Genomic DNA, 25332 nt, shown 5'->3' on the forward strand with positions numbered 1-25332 from the left:
AAAATGCAAAGAAGGTACCAATGTGAGATTTCTAAAAATAGCTACAGCACTTGACCGAAGGTTTAAGAATCTGAAGTGCCGTCCAAAATCTGAGAGGATCAAGGTGTGGAGCATGCTTTCAGAAGTCTTAAATGAGCAACACACTGATGTGGAAACCATAGAACCCAAACCACCAAAAAAGAAAATCAGCCTTCTGCTGGTGGCATCTAACTCAGATGATGAAAATGAACATGCGATGGATCATTATTGAGCAGAACCTATCAGCACAGACGAAAGTCCTCTGGAATGGTGGTTGAAGAATAAAGGGACATCTGAATCTTCAGCATATATGGTACATAAATACTTTGCAATACTGGCTACTACAGTGCCATGCGAATGCCTGTTCTTACTTTCAGGTGACATTGTAAACAAGAAGTGGGCATTATCTCCTGGAAATGTAAACAAACTTGTTTGTCTGAGTGACTGGCTGAAGAAGTAGGACTGAATGGACTTGCAGGCACTAAAGTTTGACATTGTTTTGTTTTTGAATGCAGGGTTTTTTGTACATAATTCTACATTTTTAAGTTCAACTTTCGTGACAAAGAGATTGCATTATAGTACTTGTATGAGATGAATTGAAAAATATTTCTTTTGTTTTTTACAGCACAAATATTTGTAATAATAAATATAAAGTGAGCACTGTACACTGTGTTGTGTTGTAACCGAATATACAGAAAACATCCAAAAATATTTAAATAAATGGTATTCTGTTAACAGTGAGAATAATCACAATTAATTTTTTTAATCGCTTGACAGCCCTAGAAATTTCTCATTATGCTAAAGAGCTTCTCTTCATTCATCACAAATGGGAAACAGGAAGCAGTGAGTCACAGAAGTGTGTGTGGGAGAGAAAAAGGACAAATGAGAATTTTAGTTTTTCATAGAACAGGACAGAATTAGGAGATCCCGCCATATAGAGCAAAAGCTTGGTATTGAAGGAATTATTTGGGAACCAACCAAGTAGCAACCTACTGTGATAGACCCAGGCCAGTTGGGAACAATAGAGTAGTAGAAGGGAGATATATTGGGCACTGGATTAGCAGTTTTCTGTTCCCTGAGTGACCAGAGCAGGGGCTGCTCCAGGCTAACGAGAACACCTGACTCCAATTAACTTGCTAAGAGTCAGGTGAGGCTGTTAAGCACCTGACTTTAATTAAAGCCCTCTGATGTTATGAAAGGGTTCACTCCAGTCAGGCCAATGGGGAGCCAGAGGAGAGGAAGTGTGTGCAAGGAACTGGGAGCAAGAGGCATGCAAGAAGCTGAGAGTGAGTAAGCTTATGGCTGTAGGACTGAAAAGTACAAGCATTATCAGACATCAGGAGGAAGATCTGGTGGTGAAGACAAAGAAGGTGTTGGGAGGAGGACATGGGGAAGTAGCTGCAGCTGCAATCCACAGGGCCCTGGACTGGAACCTGGAGTAGAGGGCAGACCTGGGTTCCCCACAAACTTCCCATTTCCTGATCAAACACAGGAGAAATTGACCAGGACTGTGGCTTCTACCAGAGGGGAAGGTCTCTGGGCTATTTTCTGACCCACAGGGTGAATCTGTGAGGAGAGTAAAATCCGCCAACAAGCGCAGGACCCACTAAGGTAGAGGACAAACTTTGTCACACTACAAAGGATGCCTCTGCAGAGAAATAGGAACCTACTGTGCAAATCTTCCTCAAATGAGGCTCAGATACTTCTGCCCCACAATACCACTAGGGACCTTATGGAGACAGCCTTGATTCACTCAGTGAATGGTTGCTCAAAGGCCTAGCATGCCAACTAGTGAAGGATTTTAACATCTTGTCTGTAGCAACTTTGAAATGCCCAGGTCCCGTATTTTGGATGGAAAGAGATGAGTATATGACTGGCATATATATTTTTATATGCTTAAGATACACTTTTAGAGCTCTAGCAATCCCTGCTAATGCCACAACACTTCCAAAGTTAAAGTTGAAACAAACTAATTTCCTAGAATTGTGGAAAGAGGAATTTACTTTGGGCAGAAAGGTTTCTGGGCTGTAAGAATAACCTTTTCTTTACAACCAACCAAGTGTAGTTCTTGTACAGCTTGAGGAACTAATTCCAAAATCTGATTTTAGGAACAAATAGCAACTAGAAAAACCAACTGCTGGTCAGTCTGATGAATCTTAACATTTGGTGCTCAATTGGGAATTTGACGTACCTGAATAAAGAACATCAAAATGTTGTGATTATTAATTTTTTGTACTAATTATATACCTGGACCCCATTGTGCTGGGCACCAATTATATATATATGATTGAATTCTGTCTGGATACCAAAATGTATCGGTTAGGGGAATGGATAATCTCTGCTGAACTACACTTTTCTTTTGACACCCAGGCTGTTAATTGTAGGCAGCTCAGGTACAGATGAAATAGGGGCCCATACTTCAAGAGATCTGTTTTTTTCTGCAGACGTACTGGCCACTGTCAGATGACATAGTGGACTCAATGGACCACTGGTTTGATCCCATCTGTCCACACCATTGCACCTAAAATTTGAACCCTCTTCCATGGTTGAAAGAGGGTCCCAGGATGAAAAGCAGAGATGAACAATTTACATTACCCTGTCACCTGAGACGGCTTCACAGAAGTAGCACGTCTCTGCACACCCAGATATACTCCAGGGTGGGAGAGGGCAGGGAGCCTGATACAGAGCACTCCTGGAGACCCGTATATAGGAGAAAAGCCCAGCAAACACATCCTAAAACTGGGAGGGCAAGAGAAAAGGTTTAAAGCCTGATGTTTATACAATCTGCTCATTATTACTTCTTTACAAAGGGGACAATTCCTTTTGTCTTTTTTGGGACCCAGAGCATATGGAGTTTCCAAGCGTTATGCCTGTGCCAGCTATGTGGGGTTCTCATCTCCTTAAGAATCCTCATGCTCCTGATCAAGCCTTCTCACAATGAAGTCAGGGCTTCAAATGGGTGTGTTTACGTGTGCATGCATGGCACAAGTGCGCTGGTCCAACAAAGCCCCATCCCCTCACACAGCAAGGATTTGTGGCTTGTAGGTAGCAGCAGGACATAGGTCACCCTCTAAGACTCCTAAAAAGTTGCCCACTGCACTACTTGGACTTAGCTTGATCTTGCAGGGCTCGCAACAGCAGTCAAAGAGTTACTGAGAAGTGTTGTGTTTGCAGATCCAGAGAACTTACTTGAGGAGATGAAGAGAAGAGCAAGAAGTTGAAATGAAATCAGTATTGCAGAAAAATTAATTAAAATTAGTTATAAAACAAAGTTGTTGGGAGAAACTAAACTGCCAACTTGTTCTGCTGCTGGACAAAATTTCTGGTGGCCTGAGTTGAAGGGTGGCGCTTAGTGCTGGAGTATCCAGGAACAACACTGGTCCACCTCCCAGTTCTACACGAGAGGCATCACCACTTTGTTATGAATTAGGAGAAAAGCTGGGCCGCAGAACAAACAAAATGTGCACATTTTATCATGTTTTCAGGTGTCCCGCTAAAGACCTCCTGCATCTTTGATAGTCAGAAGTTTGTAAAATAACAGATTTAATCAGATTTCCATGCTACTGTTAGAATAGAGAATAGATTTTAAAAAGGACACAATTTAATATTTTTGCTGTTTATAATACTCTTAAAAGCTTAAGTATAAAATGCTTTATTAATTGTCAGCAAAGGATATTGATATTGCTCTTATCTGGCATTGATAACAGAGACTGAAAATAATATGGCTTTGTTAGTTTCTGTACTGTACCATTTCAACTAAGATATAGGACAAATCATTTTAAATCGTTTCCATTTTACCTAAGGGAACCTGGTTTTGGTTTTACTATAAAATAAATGAAAACAATGACGTACACAAAATTCATTACTTACATCTTCAACATCTGTGCATAGCAGGGAACGTGAACTTAAATCAAGGCCTTGCAGCTGGAGTCTTGCTACTTCTAGCTCCAGAGACAAGTGTTCAACCTGTTTCTTCTCTGCTGCCAGCTTATATTCCATTTCCATGGTCACATTACTCAGTTTTTGTTGCCACTGTTCATTGTCAGATACATTTTGCTTTCTGAGATCATCCAATTCTTTCCTTTCAGAAATAATTAGTTGTTTTAGCTCTTGTATCTCATCTTTCATATTTTCACGAGACTGGAATTGCTCTTCAAATCTCTTGATGGACTTTTCGTATGTCTGACATAATATCTGAAGTTCTTTAATATTACTCTCAAGATTAGATTTTCTTTGTATAACGCTCTCTCTCTTTGCAATGAAGTCCAATGCCTGATCATTTTGGGGCTCTTCTACTAAACTAATTTCTGTTGTATCTCCTAGAACAGATTCTTGAGAAATATTCAGCCGAATACTTTTTTCTCTCCATTTCCACAGATCATTGTCAAAGGACAATTCCAAAAGATTTGCTTCTGCAAAATATGGCATCTCATTAAGACACGATGGAGAAAATGTGGACTTGGTTTCCTCTAATTTAAATTCTCCATCTTTTTGGCGAGAAGTCACCTGCACTTCCACTGAATCAGCGCTAACTTTATTCAGACTTGTTGACAATGCAGAATTTTCTGCCTTAAGAGTTTCAATACAGGACTGTAGCTCAGACACTTTGAAGAGCATACTACAGTGTTGCTCATGTAAGATTTTATGCTCTTTTTGTAAAGAGAAAATTTTCTCTTTTACCTCAGCAAAGCGCATTTTAACTTCTTTGTTGGTCAGTTTTAAATCTTCATAGCTATAGTTAGGTTCAGCACTACACTCCAGGGATTTGAAAGACATTTGCTCATTATCAAAGTGTATTCCCACTTCATTTTCAACACTCTGATCCATTAATTCATCAAGAAAAATAGCTTTTTCATCTTTTAATATTTTAACTTCACTCACTACTTTTATTACCTCTTCTGTCATTTTATCAGTAGTGGTGCATTCAGTTTTTGAGTCATTAAGTTCAGATGTTAATGCTAACTTTTCAATCTGCAAAATTTCACACATTTTCTCCAATTCATTTAGTCTGTTCACTGTCATCTGTAAAGAGGATATCAGCTGGACATCATCATTCTGGCTTGGCGTCAGCTCATGAGGAACTAAAGAATACCGCTCATCTATTGCTCTTTTAGAGCTGACCTCGGAAACAGCATCAACAACAGACTCCATTGTTTGGTCATTCTTATCCATTATTATAAGCTTAGGATCTGGAGTTTCCAAATCCTCTTTAATAGTTTGTAATTCTTGCTGCAACCTCTCTTTTTCCTTTTCACTTTCCTCAAGTTTTCTTTCCACCCTTTTTAAAGCAGCCTCCAACTGTATTACCTGTGTGCTATAGTTTTCTACAGAGACTTCTCTGTCCTCAAGATCCATCTGAAGTAGCTCAAGTTTAACTTGATATTTATTCAGCTCATTCTCTTTTTCTTCCATGGACACTCTTAACTGTTCTGATGTAGGCCCTCTGTCATGAACTAAGTCACATGTTAGACATTCAGTCTCTGTTTTCATTACCTTCCTCAGTTGCTCATTTTCTTGAAGCAAGACGTTATGTTGTTCTTGCATTTTGTTTTGTTCTGCCCTGACATTTAACATTTCCTGTCTTAAACAATCCAGCTCAGCTGAAGATACATTTTGGATATGAGCAATCTCAGATTGTTTAAATTGCAATTCTGACTGTACTTTCTCAAGTTCTTGAATCAAATCTTTATTTTTTCCCTCTAAGGACACTAGTTTAGAGAAGAATTCATTATGCTCATCCCTAAGTTGTTTCTCTTGTCGTTCTGATTGTGCTTTACTCTTCTGAAAGTGACTTTTTTGCTGTCTTAAAATGCATTCTGTGTTGGCACTTTTTCCTTCCATTGATTTGTATTTTCCTTGTAGTTCTACAAGTTCTTTTTCAATTTCTTCATATCCTTCTATGAGTGACAGTCTTTCCTCCTTATGTCTTCTGGACAACTCAGAAATGCTTTCCTCTCTTTCCTTTAATCTATTAGAAAAAATTATGTTTGTTTCTAGTAAGTCTACTTTTTCTTGTTCTAAAGCCTTGTTAATGCCCTTAAGGGTTACGTTTTCTTCAGTAAGGTCCTCAATTTCTTTTTCATGTAAGGAAAGCATTGTAGACATGTCTTTTTTCTCTAAATTCCACGTATCAAGCACAAGTTGTAGCTGCTTTACTGAATCCTCAAGCAATTTATTATTGCTTTTTAAATCCCGAATCTCTGCTTGTTGAGTTTCTAATTCTTTGTTCAAAGTTTGCAGTTGCTTTTCCTTTTCCTCAAGGGCAGCTAATGTTTTATCAACACAATCTTGCTGAGCAGAAGTATCCCCTTGCAAGTTACTGATATGGTTTTTAGTCTCTGTCACAAAACTTTCATGCATCTGTTCTGCTTCAATTAGCCTTTTTTCTGTCTCGCCTTTGATTTGAACCAACTTTTCAAAGGGTTTCTGCAAATGTGACTTAAACTGCGATTGAGCCATTAATGAAATCTCAGGAGAAGAGACCTGATCTTGTAGGACTGACATATCTTGTTGCTCATTTTTATCTGTTTCTAGGACAGGTTTTGCACAATGATCTTCCCAATCCTCAGTGACTGTTCCAGGTTCTCTCATTAATACATCTGTGATGCAATTTTTCACTGGAAGTTGTTGGTCATCAATCTTGTAATGATTATTCTGTAAATGAAATTCTCTATCTTCTCTTACTTCAGAAATCTCTTTTGATTTTACAAGACAGCAAATTTTCTCATGTTCACCATGCAACTCATGATAACATTGATCCTTCTCCTGTACTGCATTTGCTGCTAACTGTAGTTTTTGTTCTAGAATTTCAACTTGGATGGTGAACTGAGATATTTTCCAAGTCATATTTTCTATTTCTTTCCTATATTTTTGATCTGAACATTCCGCTTCCTGTTGAAGTTCATCATAAGCTTTTTTCTGTGTCTCTAGTTTTGCACTTTTATATTCCACCATGTCTCTGAGATTTTTAATCTCCAAACAATATTTTTCCTTCTCATTTACCATTATTCGAACAGTCTCACTATTTTCATCACTTTTAACTTGTTGAATCTTGAGAGAACTCTCCAAGTTATTAATTTTGCTCAGCAATTCTTCCTTTTCAGACTCAAGTTTATTCACAAGTTGTTCATTTTCATTCTTCCATTGAAAAAGAATAGTAAACTCCTTTTTTAGTTCTTCACATTCTCTCTCCTTTAATCTGAGGACTTTCAGCAAGGCTTCTGATTCCTTCTCCATTTTACTTATCTTACTGTTTAGTTCCTCAGTATGGTTTTCTCTTTGCTTCAGCAGATGCTGAATGGAGTCTCGTTGCTTTTCCAGATCAGCTATAGATAATTTCAATTTCTCCAAAGTGAGAGAGGCATCTTGTTGTTTGAGTTTCTCTTGAAGTATCTTTAGGTTTTCTTCCTGAGACAAACTCTTATCTATAGTAATAATAACAATTAAGTGGTTTAATTTGTGAAAGCAAACTATGTCAGATATGCAATATTAGCTTTTATGGGTAATACTATAAAATGGCAATATTGACATGTTTCAATTTTTCATCTAGCAATAAATGTTCTTAGTATTTCCGAATATAATTACATATATCACATTGTGTTCAAAAACTGCCTTTATTTCCAAACCATGAAATTGTATAGCTGAGATCATTTTAGCATTGTCAGAATTCAGTTTTGCAGAAAGGACATACTACTGTTAGTCAAATCACTCTATGCTTTACAGTTCTAACTGGGGCTGCTAACAGGGAGTTTTGCAAGGGTGTTCTCCAGGTGAAGGAGGAGCAAATACAGCATCTGTGGGGTAAGTGACTGTCTGTAGTGTGTGTGTGTGTGTGTGTGTGTGTGTGTGTGTTTGTGTTTGGGGGTTACTTGCTGAGTGCGGTGTGCTGAGCTTATGTTTGGCAATCTGTTTGTTTGAAGGACTGTGTGCTGTGGTTAGCAGTTGGAGGTCGTGAGCTTCAAAGGAAGGTTTGAAAGCTCAAAGCCTCTGGTAATTGGCTGAGCCTTAATCAGTGGGCAGGGCATTAATTCAGGCCAGGGCTTTATAAAGCTGCGCACCAGCGACCAGGGAGCTTGCGAACAGGGGCTGCTAACAGGGATTTTTGCAAGGGAGTTGGGGAGTGGGAAGGGAGGGGGCGTCCCTTGTCGGTCCTACCTGTTCCCCTGTAGTCCCCTTAAAACCTATAATCCAAACCATATTCCAAAACCCCTTTCTTTAAACCACCCTTCCATTAACTAAGAGACAATGCAGGCAGAAGCCCAGCAGCAGAGTGGGGGCTATCCAGTTTATTGCACTGAGTGTAGCATGTATGATTACCTGCCTTGTGGGCGGGTGGCGTATGTGTGCAGTTGGTGCAAGGAGCTCCTGGCCCTCAGACCACGTATGGACTTTGGAGGCCAGGGTGGCGGAACTGGAGGAGCTAAGAGAGGCAGAGAGGTATGTTGATGAGGCTTTCCGGGACACTGTAGAATTGTCCCACCTCCGCTCAGACAGCCTCTGTGCTGCTGAGGAGGAAGAAAGGCCCAGGGAAGCAGATCAGTCAATGGGAGCAGAGGGAAACCTTCCCATAGTTGGGACCCTCCTTCCAGATGGTGCTGGGGTTGCCTCTCGCACTGAGGTTACCTCTCCGGGGGAGGGAACTCCAGTTGCTAGGAAAAGGCAGATGTTAGTAATGGGAGATTTGATCATTAGAAACGTAGACAGCTGGGTTTTTGATGACCGGGAGAACCGTATGGTGACTTGCTGGCCTGGTGCGAAGGTTGGGGATCTCTCGAGGCATCTAGACAGACTTATGTGTAGTGCTGGGGAGGAGCCGGTGATCGTGGTACATGTAGGTACCAATGACATAGGGAAGGGTAGGAGAGATGTCCTGGAAGTCAGATTTAAGCTGCTAGGGAAGAGACTGAAATCCAGGACCTCTATGGTGGCATTCTCAGAAATGCTCCCAGTTCCACGCTCAGGGCCAGGTAGGCAGGCAGAGCTTCAGAGTCTCAATGTGTGGATGAGACAATGGTGTAGAGAGGAGGGATTTACGTTCATTAGGAACTGGGGAAACTTTGGGGATAGGATTTAGTGTGGATAAATGTAAAGTAATGCACATTGGAAAAAATAACCCCAACTATACATACAATATGATGGGGGCGAATTTAGCTACAACGAGTCAGGAAAATGATCTTGGCGTCATCGTGGATAGTTCTCTGAAGATGTCCACGCAGTGCGCACAAGCGGTCAAAAAAGCAAACAGGATGTTAGGAATCATTAAAAAGGGGATAAAGAATAAGACTGAGAATATATTATTGCCCTTATATAAATTCATGGTACGCCCACATCTCGAATACTGTGTATAGATGTGGTTTTCTCACCTCAAAAAAGATATTCTAGCACTAGAAAAGGTTCAGAAAAGGGCAACTAAAATGATTAGGGGTTTGGAGGGGGTCCCATATGAAAAAAGATGAAAGAGGCTAGGCCTCTTCAGCTTGAAAAAGAGGAGACTAAGAGGGGATATGATAGAGGTATATAAAATCATGAGTGATGTGGAGAAAGTGGATAAGGAAAAGTTACTTACTTATTCCCATAATACAAGAGCTAGGGGTCACCAAATGAAATTAATAGGTAGCAGGTTTAAAACAAATAAAAGGAAGTTCTTCTTCACACAGTGCACAGTCAACTTGTGGAACTCCTTACCTGAGGAGGTTGTGAAGGCTAGGACTATAACAATGTTTAAAAGGGAAATGGATAAACTCATGGTGGCTAAGTCCATAAATGGCTAATAGCCAGGAAGGGTAAAGAATGGTGTCCCTAGCCACTGTCGGTAGACAGATACTGGGCTAGATGGACCTTTGGTCTGAGCCGGTACGGCCGTTCTTATGTTCTTATGTTTCTACAGCCCATTTTCACTGAGGTCTGACGGCTTGTACTATGAAACTCAAGGTTGACAGGTAACAGTACCAAAGGTTAAATGAAGAATTTTGGTGCCTTATTTGTCCATTTTCCTGTTTTCAAGATCCAAAATATATAAAAATGATCAAGGTGTTTGATGGACTGATTTTATAGAGTAAAATTAAGAGATGCAGAGAATACAAGAGATTTCCTGAATTGCAAAGAGAATTCTATTGAACACCACCAACTTATCATAAAAAACAAGACTAAGCATTCCCTCTACAGGATAAGTAAAATTCAGTGTCTCTAAGACCCCAGAACTTGGCGAGAAACAGTGACAGAGGGAGGGGAAGGGAAATGATAGCAATCTACAGTTATTTGAAATATGTCAACACAAAGGATGGAGAAGGATTATTTAGGGTGGTGATTCAAAGTGGGGGGAAGGTATAACTAGAGAGGATAAACAGAGACTAATTAGAGAGAAAGAACTATCCAGGGTTAAGGGTGACAGCGTAGGGCTCTGGAAACCCACATTCAGTTATGTTTCAATTAAGACAAGTTATTGTTGGTTGCAGTGCAGAGCTGCAGCACAAACATCTTCTGATTTATTTTTTGTTCATAATCCAGAAAATGGAGATAATGCTACCATTTGACACCTTAAGAATCACAGATAGAAGATAGCGAAAGCAAGAAAATGGACTTAGAAGGCATTACATTTTATTAGCTAGCTGAAAGTGCTGCCACTTGCCAAAAATAAGATCAAAACACAAAGCACTTATTTGGATGCCCTCATGGATTTGAGCATGCAGAAATACTTATTAAAACAGGAGCAGGACTAGGTTCATAAATTTAATTTTGAAATCTAATTAAGTGAGGTTAGACTTGTAGAGGGATAAGTGGGAGCAATCTCCTTCTTTGCAGAATTACTTGTTCTTTTAAACCTCAGTCTGCAAAATGCATTTTCCCAAACAAATAGACAAATGTAGGGAAAAGTCAAATTAGGGCTCAGAAGGTAACATTTCATCACATTTTAGCTTGATGGAGTCCATATACAAGCTAAAGGATAATAGTTTGAGGTATATTTATTTGCCTGGGATTTTAAAATACAGGAGCACATTGTAGTATTTAATTTGCTGACCATATAGTGTTTTTGCGGACATATTTATTCTTTATTTTAAATAGCTTCAAAACCATATAATTTTATGAGTAAGTAGATTTGTATAAATAGTTCCATCTCAGTTTTGAAAGAGAACTGCGTGTATTAGCTAAAAGTTAATTTAACTATATCACACAATGGAAAATTTTTTTTCTTGGGTATGCGGGGAGGGATAGCTCAGTAGTTTTAGCATTGGCCTGCTAAATCCAGGCTTGTGAGTTCAGTCCGCAAGGGGGCCATTTAGGAAACTGGAATAAGAAAAAAATCTTTCTGGGGATTGGTCCTGCTTTGAGCAGGGGGTTGGACTGGATGACCTCCTGAGATCCCTTCCAACCTTGATATTCTATGAAATCACCATTTATAATGAGGTTTACAGATACTCCACACTGAAGTAATAGTTTGTAACATGATTTAAATAGGTAGAAAGGTGTATCTCACTTTTCATCTCTTCCGCATAATTCTGGGTCTCCTTTAGAAACTGTTTGGTTGTTTTTAGTTCTTCTTCCAGCTGATGGATTTCTCGCGATTTTTGATCAGACTGGCAGCGAAGAAGGTTTTTTTCTTTCTTCATTTCCTACAACAAAACACTAGTTACAAAACAATTGATTAAGTCAATAAACTGAGAGTAGTGTGATGTGGTATACTACCCATCTGAGTCCCATGAAGACTCTGGAAAGTTGAGCCTTGGTTTCTAACAACATACATGCGTTAGGAACACAAACTGCACTCTTGGCAGTCCTCAGAGGGAAAACAATCCTTTGGGGACATCTCCCAGCTGGCAAAGATCACAGCAGTACTTAGGTGGCTCAGGATATGGAACCAGGGAGCTGCAACCAGTTCTCTGTTGCCTGCCCATAGCAAATCTTGACACAGGATAGAATCCAGCCCACAAAAACTGAGAGTCAGTGAAGTTAAGTGACTTGCCCAAAGCCACAGAGGGGAGACAATTTCACTGCCAGTATCAGAATTCAGGAGAAGTTTCCCGTTCCAGCTCCTGTTCTCAGATCACCCATCTCTCAGTGTGGATGAGTCAAATATATGAAGTTGCTCTTGGTAGAAAGATAGCATTAGATGTAAAGTATTATTAGTCTGTAATACCTGGGACTTTGGGATAGTATATTTTCTAAGTATCTTTTTTCCAAATAAATTAAGAAAAGTTAAAATGCCCCATACAACCATGTCCTAACTGGGAACTTAAATAAAATTATTTCTAAAAAACTAACTCCTTCCACCCAAATTCCTGCATTGCTGGGTAACAGATGGCATGGCACTGGTGGGACTCTATTGGAAGCAAGCCATCATTTATTCATCTACTTCCTACGAGCTGATGGGCACCAGTGCACAGAAGCCAAATTCAAGAAGCCAAATTCAAGAAGAGGGAGGGAAATCAAATTAAAACCTTGCCGACACAGCAAGTCTGTATTTTCATCTATTTAAACAAGTCATCCAAAGAACATAAATAAAACTGTTGATGCTTCTGGTTATTTTCTTTTTGGCTCACAACTTCCTAGTCCAAAATATCCAACCGTTGTACCGAAACAAACACACACACACACACACATTCTGCTATCAATCATTCTAAAACACACAGGTGTCAAGAAACAACATTTTCAGGCAATGCTGATGTATGACAAATGTTTCAAAGCTGTATGAATTCTCAGCTTCTTATGTTCAAAATACCAATGAAATTCAAGGGCTTTAAATGGCTGATATGCCCATCCCTCTTGCTGTGACTCAGCACAGTCGATCTGATTAATACGCATTCAACAAAAACCTGGAACCAACAACCTAACATAGCTGCAAAAAAAAAATCCCATGCTCTGATGCTGGACTTTCACAAAACCATTTACAAGAAATGCATTCTCCCACCTTAATCGGGTAAGGCTACATCGCATCATTTGCAATTACAATTTGGCCTCAATCACATAAGCCATCATTAATTCCTGATTGAATAAACAAAATCCAATGTATTTATACTCGAATGCATCTACCCTGAAAAATCTGCAAGAGTTACAGAACACAGCAGCACACCTCCTCAGTAATACGGGTTCACTTGAGTACATCAGTCCTGTTTCACTCACTCCGCTGATTCCCCAACAGAACACTGAATCAAATCTCAGTCTAAATTTTCGAAGCTATAAACAACATGCGCCCAAAATACCATCTTACTCTCTCAGACTTTAGTAGCTGTGTTCCTCAGGAACTGTCTACACATCAGAAGTAAACTAGCAGATGCAGGAGACAGGGCTTTTTCAGGAGCTGGCCCAATACTATGAAATTCACTCCTGGAAAGCGACAACTAACATCAACATTTTTCTTATTTACACTCCCACTCCCCTCCACCCACCCCCCCCCACACACACCCTTTGGGACAGAGGTTTTTCAATCTCTTCTCCATTTGCGGACCCTAGAAAATTTCAAATGGAGGTGCAGACCCCTTTGGAAATCTTGGACATAGTCTGTAGACCCTCAGTGGTCCACAGGTTGAAAACCACTGTTCTGACAACCTTTTTAGGACCCCTTAGACAGTTTAAGAACTCTCAGGGGTCTGTGTACCACAGGTTGAAAAACAGTGCTCTGGGGGATATGGGAGAAATACAAAACTCAAATGATAGATGCTAGTCGTCTGAATTATTCTTGACACTGGAAAGCATTCAGATAGAACAGCAATTGGCACAATATAGGAACTCAAAAAAAAAAACAAACCAATCTCTGATGTTGCTTCTATGACAATTCTGAGTTCTCTTCCCTTTCATTTTCCTTCTAACTACAAATTAAAGGAAAAATCTTGTGATCAGCAATCAAGGTTTTTTAAAATCAAAATGTACAGCCAGATCCTTCTAGTGTAAATTGGAATAACTTTATTGATTTCAATGGAGCTATGTTGATATATGGCAAGTTAGGATCTGGCTTCATAGCTAGAAATTTGTTGATAATTCTGGTCTACAGCGCTTTCAAAAGTAAAAATGTACTTGTTTTGGTTGTTAACAAAGCAAATATAACTAAAAAGACATGTAATAGAACATTATACTGGAGGGGGAGACTTAAAGATGTAAACGCTAAGAGGCACAGTTTGCCAGTACTTCCCAGGGATCCTTGTTTATTTATACAAATCATTTTGGTGATTTTCTCTTCCTTTAAATTGATTGTGTGCCCAAAAAAGTACCCATTCCTCCATGAAATCTTGGAATTAGGCAAAACACACTCATACTTAGAAAGCAGCTAATGATTCTAGAATTTCCAAACAAAGTCAAATAGATTTAAAATATTTTATTTTTTAGGACTAAACAAAAAGTCTCTTGAACCATATTACATAATTAGATTAGACAAAATTCCATATGAACTGTAAACCTATCTGTAGTATGCTGGTGCAAAATAATTTTTTTAACCCTCACCATAGAACCAATTTTGCGCACGGGGTCAGTCCACATGGAATCAATTGCAAAAACTGCAAGGTCAGGGCTTTATTTTGTATCACAGCTATAGGTCTTTTAAGATGGTCCCAAAAGATACAGCCAGAATAAGACAGTATCACAACTTCTGGTGGAAACACAGAACTTGCAGAGTTCCCCTGGGAGTCAGTAAGGCATAAATGGCACCAGTTCTTACTGATTTCCAGTTTAAATGATTAATTATACCACTTGCCCCTCTGATTTATTTACCTCAAAGTTTCTCCTCAAGTCATTCTCCTTTGACTGATTTGCTAGTAAAGCCTGTTCTGCTCTGCACAGCTTCTGTTTAAGCTCACTGGAGTCATTTTCCAAATGTTGTTTCACTGCTACTGCCTATGAAGAAAACACATCACATTTTATTTGTAGTCATATTTAATCTATTTTAAAAAATAAAAAATTCCTGATGTCCCTTTAAATGATGAGCTCCAAAGATATGTTATAAAACAAAGCAAAAAGAATAAGCTATGTTATGCTTCCTCCTACACAAAGAGAAATTTCGAGTAACTGTTGACTTCTGTGTTATATAACTAAGAGTAGAATTTGGCCCTAAACCTTGAAACTCAGCATGATGGCTTTAAAAACGTGCAATTAAAAATAGCTCATATATCTGAAAAATCCATCTTCCTTTCACTGTCCAGTCCTGGATTCTAGATTCTGTATCATACCAAAAAACAGTACAGGTTAAGGTAACACAAATCTTTAACTCAAGACTGGAAAAGGTTATGAAAAATATTTTCAGAAACATAATTTAAGCAATAGTTATAGTACAGTCTGTTAATCATTGGGAATCCCAACCAGTGTTTTCTTTTAAGCTCAAACATAAGGGCAGCAGATTTAACACTTGCTCTCAATTTTTTTAAAGTAACATACTTTGTCAAAGCAAACACCTATTAGGTTTAGAATAATGTTTCCTAAACTTGGGACGCCATTTGTGCAGGGAAAGCCCTGGAGGGCCGGGCTGATTTGTTTACCTGCCGCGTCTGCAAGTCCAGCTGATCGCGGCTCCCACTGGCCGTGGTTCGCTGCTCCAGGCCAATGGCCGGTGGGAGCCATGATCGGCCGGACCTGCGGACGCGACAGGTAAACAAGCTGGCCCACCCTGCCAGGGCTTTCCCTACACAAGCGGCGTCCCAAGTTTGGGAAACACTGGTTTAGAAGATCCTTCCCCATTCCCACTCAGTCCTCAACTGCTCATTTGAGAGGTAACATTTAGGTGTTGGACTGATGATCAGCTATCACCAAATATGCAATTGAACAGCCAATAAGGGAAAGGATCAATACCAAACTAGACTTAATTCTGTACAATCCAAATACCAAGAGACTGACAAATTACTCTACCTTTTCCACTTACTATATATTTAAGGAATAGTTTACATGTTCTTAAAAACCAATATCTGTACACCTTATGGACCAACAAAGACATTCAGCTTGAACCTCTGTCTCTATAACTACATTCTTCGGGGGTAAGGGAAATTAGTGTAGTGCTATCCTCTATCTTAAGTTTATCACCTGACTTTATAACGCTATCTAAGCCAGAAAGTTAACAAGATCATAACTGTAACACTACCAAATTCTAACTGGTTTTCAACCTTTTTAATCTGTTTTATATCTGTCATAATAGCTCTATAGTGCTCCAAATTAAAAAGGAAGTAAATTACCAACATCAAGAGAAAAAAAATGAGAATGAAATTGTGACAGTGTACCCCATAAGGCTTTATGGGATGGGGGTGCTCATAAATGTATGTATGATATAACTGGAATAGGGTTTTGCTACAAGTAAAGGTTATGATCTACTGGTTATGTTCATCCTACTTGTATGCAGGCACCATTTGTGTGTTCAGAGTTATGAACATTGGCTGTATAATTGCTTGATTTCTAAGTAGCCCTTTTGGTCACTTCTTGGGAAAGGAATGTGCAAATTAAGTGCTCAATCCAGAAGCACTTAACAGACAAAAGAGCTTGGAAGACTCCAATCCACATAAGAAGTCTACCTGAGGACATTCAAGGTAGCATGTGGGTAATGACTGCTGCCTGCAGGTCCTGAGTCATGCATGGGCATGTGATGTGCCCTTGTGATTCCAAATCTCCATTTTGTGACTGAATTCTGCACACAGTGAGGAGGTGGTCTCCACGCACAAGAGTAAGTCTATTTAAACCCCTGGGAGAACCCTCCATTTTGTCTTCAGATGGCTAAAGGAGGAGCCTCTCCACTATCCCAGGATACCTAAAGGAAACTGAAACAAAGAACAGTAACTACAGGGGGTGTGAGTGATTGCTGGACCCAGGCTAAAAGGAGATTAGCCTGTAAAAGGGAGCATTCTGGAACTGGTGAGGATCTTATCTGTATCCAGTTTGATTAGACATAGATTTGCGCATTTTATTTTATTTTGCTTGGTAACTTGCTTTGTTCTGTCTGTTACTACTTGGAACCACTTAAATCCTACTTTCTGTATTTAATAAAATCACTTTTTACTTATTAGTTAATTCAGAGTATGTATTAACACCTGGGGGAGCAAACAGCTGTGCATATCTCTCTATCAGTGTTATAGAGGGCGAACAATTTATGAGTTTACCCTGCATAAGCTTTATACAGGGTAAAATGGATTTATTTGGGTTTAGACCCCGTTGGGAGTTGGGCACCTGGGTGCTAAAGACAAGCACACTTCTGTGAGCTGTTTTCAGGTAAACCTGCAGCTTTGAGGCAGGTAATTCAGATTCAGAGTCTTCGTTGAAGTAGACAAGAGTGTCCGGCTCAGCAAGACAGGATGCTGAAGTCCTAAGCTGGCACGGAAAACAGGGATAGAAGTAGTCTTGGCACATCGGTTGGCAGCTCCCAAGGGGGTTTCTGTGATCCAACTCGTCATAGAAATAATCTAGTTCCATTCTAGAAAGGAGTAAGCTTTTCTGGATAAAAACCTATAAACATGCAAGTTTCAGTATGAATCCAGTGTTTCAAGAGTAAACCTGGAAAGAAGAGTATGTGTAGAGAAAATACTAACCACCTCTGTAGAAAAGGTTTGATTAATGTGCTCACATTGCTAGGATGACACATAGCTATGGCGGACAGCTATCGTGGACAAATTTAGAACCTCTGTATTAAGTCAGGGTAGACCATGTGTATCATAAATAAAAAAGCAGTTTTCTATTAAAGAGTGTGTGTCAAGAAGAAGCAGTGCTCAAATCAGAACAAGGCTAAAGGGAACTGTTGCAGGGCATTACCCCGAAACTGCCTTTGGGTACACCTGTTACCTCAGTTTACCTTCTATCTTGCATCAAACCAGCTATCACATGTGGCGATTTTACAGTAGTGTTCTCTTCCAGGTTGGTTTATTATCATAACACTCCAACATACCTTTACCAGCCTCAATTATTTCTTTCAGTTTATAATACCTCGTAAGTTTTTCCAGGTCTTGATCAGATCATGCCCATCCTTGTAGTCCAACCCCTCTCCCAGCCGGGACTTCTGCATCCTGCAGGTCCATTAATGGAAGCTTATCCCTGCACAGTTTCCAGTTCCTTGTAAATCTCTTCCCCCAAAAGGCTTCTGCCTTGGAGTTCTGGAAAACAGTCACCTGTCCTCTTCACAGGCTCTCTGCCTGGGCATTAATGAGACAGAGTCTCTCTCTGAACTTTTGGGGCGCAGGGGGGTGTCTCTCTCTTGAATGACCACAGGCTGCCTTTTTACCTGCCAACAGGCCTGCTTTAGATGCATGCTTCTGTCACATGGCCCTTGTATTCATTCTCATCATAAAGAGAGATGGGCTAAATCTGACAAAAGGTGCAGATGTGCCCCAGTCTTTTAAAGGACCAGCTCACCCTGTGACAGGAACGTACCGCAGCTTGCTCTGACCTGTGATGTATTTAATTGCCCTTAAATATTAGTCATGTATAGATCTTCAAACACAAAAAAGAGAACAGTTAAATTTTACATAAAATAAAAACTCAGCATCACCACTTCCATTTGAATAGTTCAGATATTAAAAATCCTACTTTGTCGAGTTCTGCTCGTACAGCATTGTAGTCATTCTTGGCTTGTTGCAAGTCCTGGTTTAATTTGGCTTTTATCTGGTTGCACTGCTGATCCGCTGTCTGTAAGGAATGTTGCTGACGAAACAGTTCCTAGAAATTTAGAAGTTGGGGGAGGTGGGGTAAGGGAGAGAAACACGCTCCTGTTACATGTTTCTAGTCAAGTTACTGTAACTATTAGCATTGGAAAACGCAGGGGAGGGACTGTAAATAGTCCCTGTAAATAGTTATTAATTACACTAAAGCTCTCTCTAACAGAAGGAAAAAGAGTTTAAAAACCATTCTTAAGTATAGCATAAATTCTGTTATAGCCACTAATGGTCCTGACTCAGTGTGGCCGATCAGAGTAGCCTACTTAATTTGTTACATCAATACAGTAGGATTAAAAAAAAAAAAAAACAACCACTAGAAAATAATGGAATGAAGCTTATATTGATTCAAAAATAGATCTCCATATAGTAACACTGAGCATTACAACTAAGCAACCAGACTAATCCTAAATAACCATGGTCCTTTGGGGAAAAAAATTCCCTTCTTTATGATTACATGTTTAACTTATTGCTTTAACAATGTTTTTCATGAGGAAAATGCCTTGGTTTTTTTCAATTTGACTTAACACAAGACTGGGCAGCAACAGAAGTCTGGGGAAGCAGAACTTCACTAATGCACACCTCCTAAAATCCTTAGGAATCTAGCCCATCTCCTGCAATCATTAGAAGATGCAAAGTAGATATCCATCCAGGTATAATTATTTTCTGAGGCTTCTTCCCAGCCCCACAGTCCTTACAGTTGGGGCTCTCCATGAATTTGAGAGTGGATTTATGGGCTATGAGGGGCATGGGACTTTTAGTAGGAGGTGCTGGGGTTGGTAAGGGAAAGAGAGGGCTAAGTGAGGGAGCAGATATCAGAGGAAGATAGGGGAGGGAAACCACTAGTGGCTTCTCCTGGCAATAATCCTCTCTGCCAAACTTCTCTTGGCAGCTGCTGCAGGACTCCCCTCTAACAAATCATAACAGGTTTGTCAGCTGGAGAAGATAGTGAAGTGCTAGTGCTTCCCCTCTGCTTTCTCCTAAGCACCCTCCTATCCTCCAGGAAGACACCTGCTCCATCCCATGTCCTCAAGTTCCCCCACAGCCTGTTCCCACTCTCATTGCCAGCCAGAGACCCATCCTATGAAATCCCCAACCCTCTTGGATCCCAGTGATCCATTTCCCCAAATCTTTGTGTCTCCCCCCCTTATTATACCCAGCCTCTCTGCCCTCATACCCTTTCCAAAGACCCACTCCTACCCTGGGTTGGCCTGCCAGGAGCAGAAGAATGCAGGTGGGGAGGGTCAAACGCAAGAAAAAGTGAGCAAATTACTAGCAAAATGTTCAAACATTTTTGATATTTTTTTTTATCATCTAACTGTAAATTAGAGGTGAACAAATTGGTAGCCTGCCTGCCCAGCCTACCTTGAAGAAATATGGATTCACTTCTTCTTACCAAGTTATAAACACCAGACTAGTATTATCAACAGCTAGGGAACATGGCTTTAGTCAATTTAATTCGTGGTAGACCAATAAATTGTTTCAATAACAAAAGCAGATCCATTCAGCTACCAAGCTAAAATAAAAGAAAAAATCCAAATAAAAGTAGCAAGGGAGAGAGTGACAACAGAGAAAAAATGAAAGGGGGAAGGTCAGAGTAGAGATATTTAAAATATTTTCTCTCTAACTTTCTCTCAATGTGCATATGAGCTACTACAATTTGCTCCTTAGTAGCAAAACTAGAATATCATGTTACAAAAACAGTTATTTATCTTACACTGGTTTCTTTTGAGATGTTTTCTCTACATAGATCCAGCTCTAGGTGTGCATGTGCCCCATGTGCATGAGATTGGGTTCTTTGGTTGACAGTGTGCACATGTAGTATCAGTAGATATCTTAATATGCACACACACATCCCGCCACACACACCTGTGGGCAGAGGAGGGCCAGCCACTTCTCAGTTTCTTTGCCAATACGAAATCCCAAAACTAATGGATTTCACAACAATGGAGAAAGAGGACTGGTCGTGGGCTTCATGCAGGCAGAATAGCCTGAAGAACCAGAATTACTGTAAGGTAAGTAATTGGGCTTTTGTTTCCCAGTACCTGTTAACACGGATCTCATTTTAGGTGACTAGCAGTTATCTCCCTATGGAGGAGGATGTCAAGAGTCCAATTTACATAAAAAGACTGCAGAGCTGCCCTAACAAACTGGGCATCAGATCCAGTAGTTGCAATTACCGAGTAGTGCTGAATAAGAGTATGCAAAGAGCTCCAAGTGGCTCCCTAGCAAATTTCTGACAGAGAAACATTACTCAAGCCTGCCTGTGTCACTTGGGGCCTAGTATAGTTTGCTTTAGTATGAGAAGGTGGAGCTAATTTATTTAGTTCACAGAAGATCTTTATGCAGTGAAATATCCATTTCAAGAATCTCTGGGTTGAAATAACGAGCCCTGTACACCTGTCCCAAATATTACAAAAAAAGTTCTAGGCCAGTTATGGAAAGGCTTGGTTCTATGGAGATGGTAGAAAAGTTCCCCAAAGACACCACTCATATGAAGTTTTACCTCTCCAGGAGTCAAATGAGGTTTGGGGGAAAAACACTTAAGGTGTATACCAGGGGTAGGCAACCTATGGCACAGGTGCCAAAGGCGGCATGCAAGCTGATTTTCAGCGGCACTCACACTGCCTGGTCCTGGCCACTAGTCCAGGGGTCTCTGCATTTTAATTTAATTTTAAATGAAGCTTCTTAAACATTTTATAAACTTTATTTACTTTATATACAACAATAGTTTAATTATATATTATAGAAAGAGACTTTCTAAAAATGTTAAAATGTATTACCGACACACGAAACCTTAAATCAGAGTAAATAAATGAAGCCTCGGCACACCACTTCTGAAAGGTTGCCAACCCCTGGTGTATACGTTGATGCAAACAAAAGCCTGAGGCCACTCTGAATAAGAATGCAGGAGGAGATCAAAGAAGAGTCATCTTGTCTTTGTGAAATATAGTAAAAGACGTCCTGCCATCAACACCTAAATCTAGCTTATCCTTTGAGCGGAGATAACAGACACCAAAAATCCTATCTTGATAGAGAGGTGATAAAGGCTCTAACAGGGACAGGTGGGAGATCATTAAGTCCAGGAATACAACACTTTGGTACTAGGAAGGTCCCTAACTTGGGGAAGTTTAGTTGCTATGGCCAAGACATTGAACAGGTTGTCAGTCGGCTCCTTGAGCACCACAATCTCCAGCCCCAAGTTGGAGGCCACTCTTATAAGCAGCTCCTGGTGGACACAGAAATCATCGGGTGGCAAAGTTTGGGAGGTCCAGCCACCACCTTGTCAGGGAAGGAGGCAGCCATGGGCGGTGCAGCTGGTTCATCCTCAACCACCAGTGCTGACTGCACAGGGGCCACCAGAGCCTTGGTGCTAAGGTCTGGTTCTGATTCCGGTGGTGCCGTATCCAAGACCGGGCTCTCAGAAACTACCACAGGTCCCTGGAGAGAATGTGAGCATGGCATGGGAGGGAACCCCCAAAGTGTCCAGTACAGCCACTGGGGTGGCCATTGGGTGGATGGCCAGGGACGCGATGGCAGGCCTGCTGAGGGCTCCAGCCTGTAAGACCAGTGCTGATGATGCCTCTGGTGTGGGGAGAGTTCACTCTCAGACCCTATGGAAGATTCCTCCCTAGGAGACTAGGGTGGAGCTGAGGTGGCCTTGTGCTGATAGCCATGGCTTGTTGGGGATCACCATTGCACCAGGGAGTGGCACCACGGGGAAGATGACCGGTGTCTCAGAGATGGAGATATGCTTCGCGATACCGAGGACTAGTGCCAGGAAGGTGGAGAGCAGAGAAGTGGCAAGCAATGATGTGGTGATGGGGGGCGTTGCCCTGGGAAGCCATGGGTGCCATGTCGGAGGCCCACAAGGTGGCCTCATCACAGGTTTCTGTTTAGAGAGAACTGTCTTCGAGGGGTCTGCCAAAGATGGGCCTAGGTCCCGAGGCATGGGTGGCACATGGAGAGACTCAAGTCTCTTGCTGCTCAGAATGCCTCCAACGTTGAAGGTGCCAGGAAATGTTTTGGGCTCCAACAGCTCCCAAGAGTAGGTGGTGGTTCCCAATTCGGGCTCAGTGCCCCAAGTGGTGTGGCCGCTTCCAGTTGTGGCTCTGGGGAAATCGAGCAGCCCTGTGCACATCTCAACTTGTGTCTGGGCTCCCGGGTAGCTGTGCGTGGTGCCGGAGAATGGCATTGTTCCTACTGTGACTTCTTTTGCCTCTTCTTAGGCATGGGAGAAGGGGAGCGGCACCAGGACCGTCCCAGTGTCGGAGGGGCACTGATGCACTGATGCCGGGGTACTCGATGCAGAGTTGGAGCGGCACGATTCTGACGTGGGGCACAGGGCAGCTTCCATCAACAGGGAATTTAATCGGATATCCCTATCTTTAACAGCGCGAGGTCTGAAGTTTTTGCAGCTCCTGCACTTCTCTTTAGTATGTGCCTCTCTGAGACACTTAAGGCAGCTTCTGTGCATGTCGCTAATAGGCATAGGTTTGCTGCACCCAGCAACGGCTTAAACCCCAGGGACTGGCGCCTACGCTGTCCTTAGGGCTATGTTCCTAATGGGACTCCGCTCCAAATGCTAACTACTACTAACTATAATACTAACACTACAGTAACTATGTACAAGAATAACTCAGAGAGTCAATTTCAGAGAAACCACTATCGGACTTGTGCAAAGAAGGAGCATTCCCAACAACTGTCTCTGGTGGAAAGAAGGAACTGAGATGGTGTGGGGCCATCAGTGCCCAATGTACCGGCGCATAAGCACAGGGCTCCAGAGATTGCCAGAGTCAACTCTAGGGATACCACTAGGGGGGAAATTTCTGACAGCCATGCATGTGGGTACGCACACAAACATGGAATTGACATGAGCAATCACTCAAAGAAGAATCCAATTTTGTGTGCCTGAGGCACTTATGCACCTAGAGTGGGATCTACACGGACAAATACTCAAATGAACAACTTGTTCACTCTGGTAATAGCAGTCTGGAGGCATCTTTAAACTTGTGAAAAAATGGGTCTTGCCTTACCTTTTGATATTCCTTTTCCTTTTCTTTTACTTTCTGTTCTAATGAGCGAAGAGCACTTTCAGCATTTTGTCTTTGACAATTCAGTTCTTCTGACAGTTTTTTCATCTTTTGCTCCACCATTTCATACTACAAAAATTTAATCATAAATCACAGTGATGTAAACAGGAATATTTATTATTTGTACTACAATAGCAATCCTGCCCCCACAATCAGGATTGAAACCTCACTTTAGTAGCCACTGTAATAAAAGAAAAACAAAAAACACATACATATGATGAAGTCATGGTCTCTGCCCCAAAACTGCTTACAGTCGTCCATGATGCAGTGGACACCCACACAACTATCCAACACCAAACTGATAACAGATTACACTTTGCTATAATACAAGTGTGCTATAGTACAAGTATAGTGTGCTAAGTTTCAATAAGTGAGGAGCAAAAACTAAAAAACTAGAAGTGTTTAGGCACAGGAGATAAATTCAATGCAACTTTCAATTTACAATGTATCAGCACGTTGATTCAACAGAAAAAAAAATTGAACTATTTTAGTCCAGCAACTACTTTGAACAGAACAATTTTCATTGTTTAAAGTAGGCTAGACTGAAATTTTAAACTGAAAATCAATATGCTAGGAGAATTTCCTCTAGAGAGGATTTCTAGAGGAAATTCTCCTATTAGAAGTGTTTCAGTTTTTTATCTGTCATTTTATTAAACTAATATATTGCTTGTAATTTTGGTGGTTTATAAAGAACCAGAGTACACTGAAAACCTATTTAATAAATTCCCAGTGTAATTTCTATTGTGAAAACAAACAATCTGCTGATATAAGTCTGAAAGTTGCCCAAAGCACATTTTCTCAGTACACAATGCTACATCTGTAATGCTACTGCTCCTTTGCCTCTTACAGTTTCATTGTGTTCACAGCATGTTAGGGAGATTTACAACCAATTTACCAGAAAGCTGTCGTAGCAGAGTAAATGTTTTTCTCTCTACAGAACACATTTTTCATTTCTGAAATCTTTTCTTTAAGGCAAGGTAACAAAGGTAACAAAAAATTGAACAGTTTATAAGATTTAAATCATCTTCATGGCTGGATGCTTTTAAAGCAGAAAACAAACAACCTATCCAACCCCTGCCCCATTCAACCACCCCTTCTCCCTGACCGCCCCCAGAACCTCTGCCCGACTGCCTCCCAGACTCCCCATCCAACCCCCTCTCTTTCCTGACTGCCTCCTCTGGGACCTCTGCTCCTGTTCAACCCTCCTGTTCCCTGCCCTCTGACCATCCCTACCCCTATGCACATCCCTGCCCCCTCACCACCCCAAACTCCCTTGCTCTCTATCCAAATCCCCCCACCGCCCCCGCTCCCTGCCCCCTTATTGCGCTGCCTGGAGCACGGGTGGCTGGCAGCGCTACAAGCCATGCCACCTAGAGCACTGGGTCAGGCCGGGCTCTGCAGCTGCGCTGCCAGGTAAGAGCTTGCAGTCCCGCTGCCCAGAGCACTGCGCCAGTGGAGCAGTGAGCTGAAGCTGCGGGGAAGGGAAACAGCAGGGAAGGAGCTGGGGGCTAGCCTCTCAGACCAGGAGCTTAGGAGCCAGGCAGGAGGGTCCCTCGCAGGCCGGATGTGGTCCGCAGGCCGTAGTTTGCCCACCTCTGTCTTCATAGAACAGGGATTAT

The 25332-nt window shown here is 41.1% G+C and overlaps 1 protein-coding gene across 3 annotated transcripts in view; it reads right to left on the minus strand.

The window, feature by feature from the left end:
• Positions 1 to 25332, minus strand: part of LOC127049447 (centromere protein F-like) — an 88091-nt gene that overhangs the window by 28860 nt on the left and 33899 nt on the right. For all 3 annotated transcript variants that reach the window (XM_050950209.1, XM_050950207.1, XM_050950208.1), the window contains 5 exons: positions 23657 to 23782; positions 18496 to 18624; positions 14716 to 14838; positions 11492 to 11627; positions 3889 to 7442 (listed from right to left, as the gene is read on the minus strand). In XM_050950209.1, the coding sequence (XP_050806166.1) occupies positions 3889 to 7442; positions 11492 to 11627; positions 14716 to 14838; positions 18496 to 18624; positions 23657 to 23782 (4068 nt within the window). The remainder of the gene's footprint in view (positions 1 to 3888; positions 7443 to 11491; positions 11628 to 14715; positions 14839 to 18495; positions 18625 to 23656; positions 23783 to 25332) is intronic.

The sequence above is a fragment of the Gopherus flavomarginatus genome, chromosome 4, assembly GCF_025201925.1.
Source record: "Gopherus flavomarginatus isolate rGopFla2 chromosome 4, rGopFla2.mat.asm, whole genome shotgun sequence".
In the NCBI taxonomy this organism is placed as follows: Eukaryota; Metazoa; Chordata; order Testudines; family Testudinidae; genus Gopherus; species Gopherus flavomarginatus.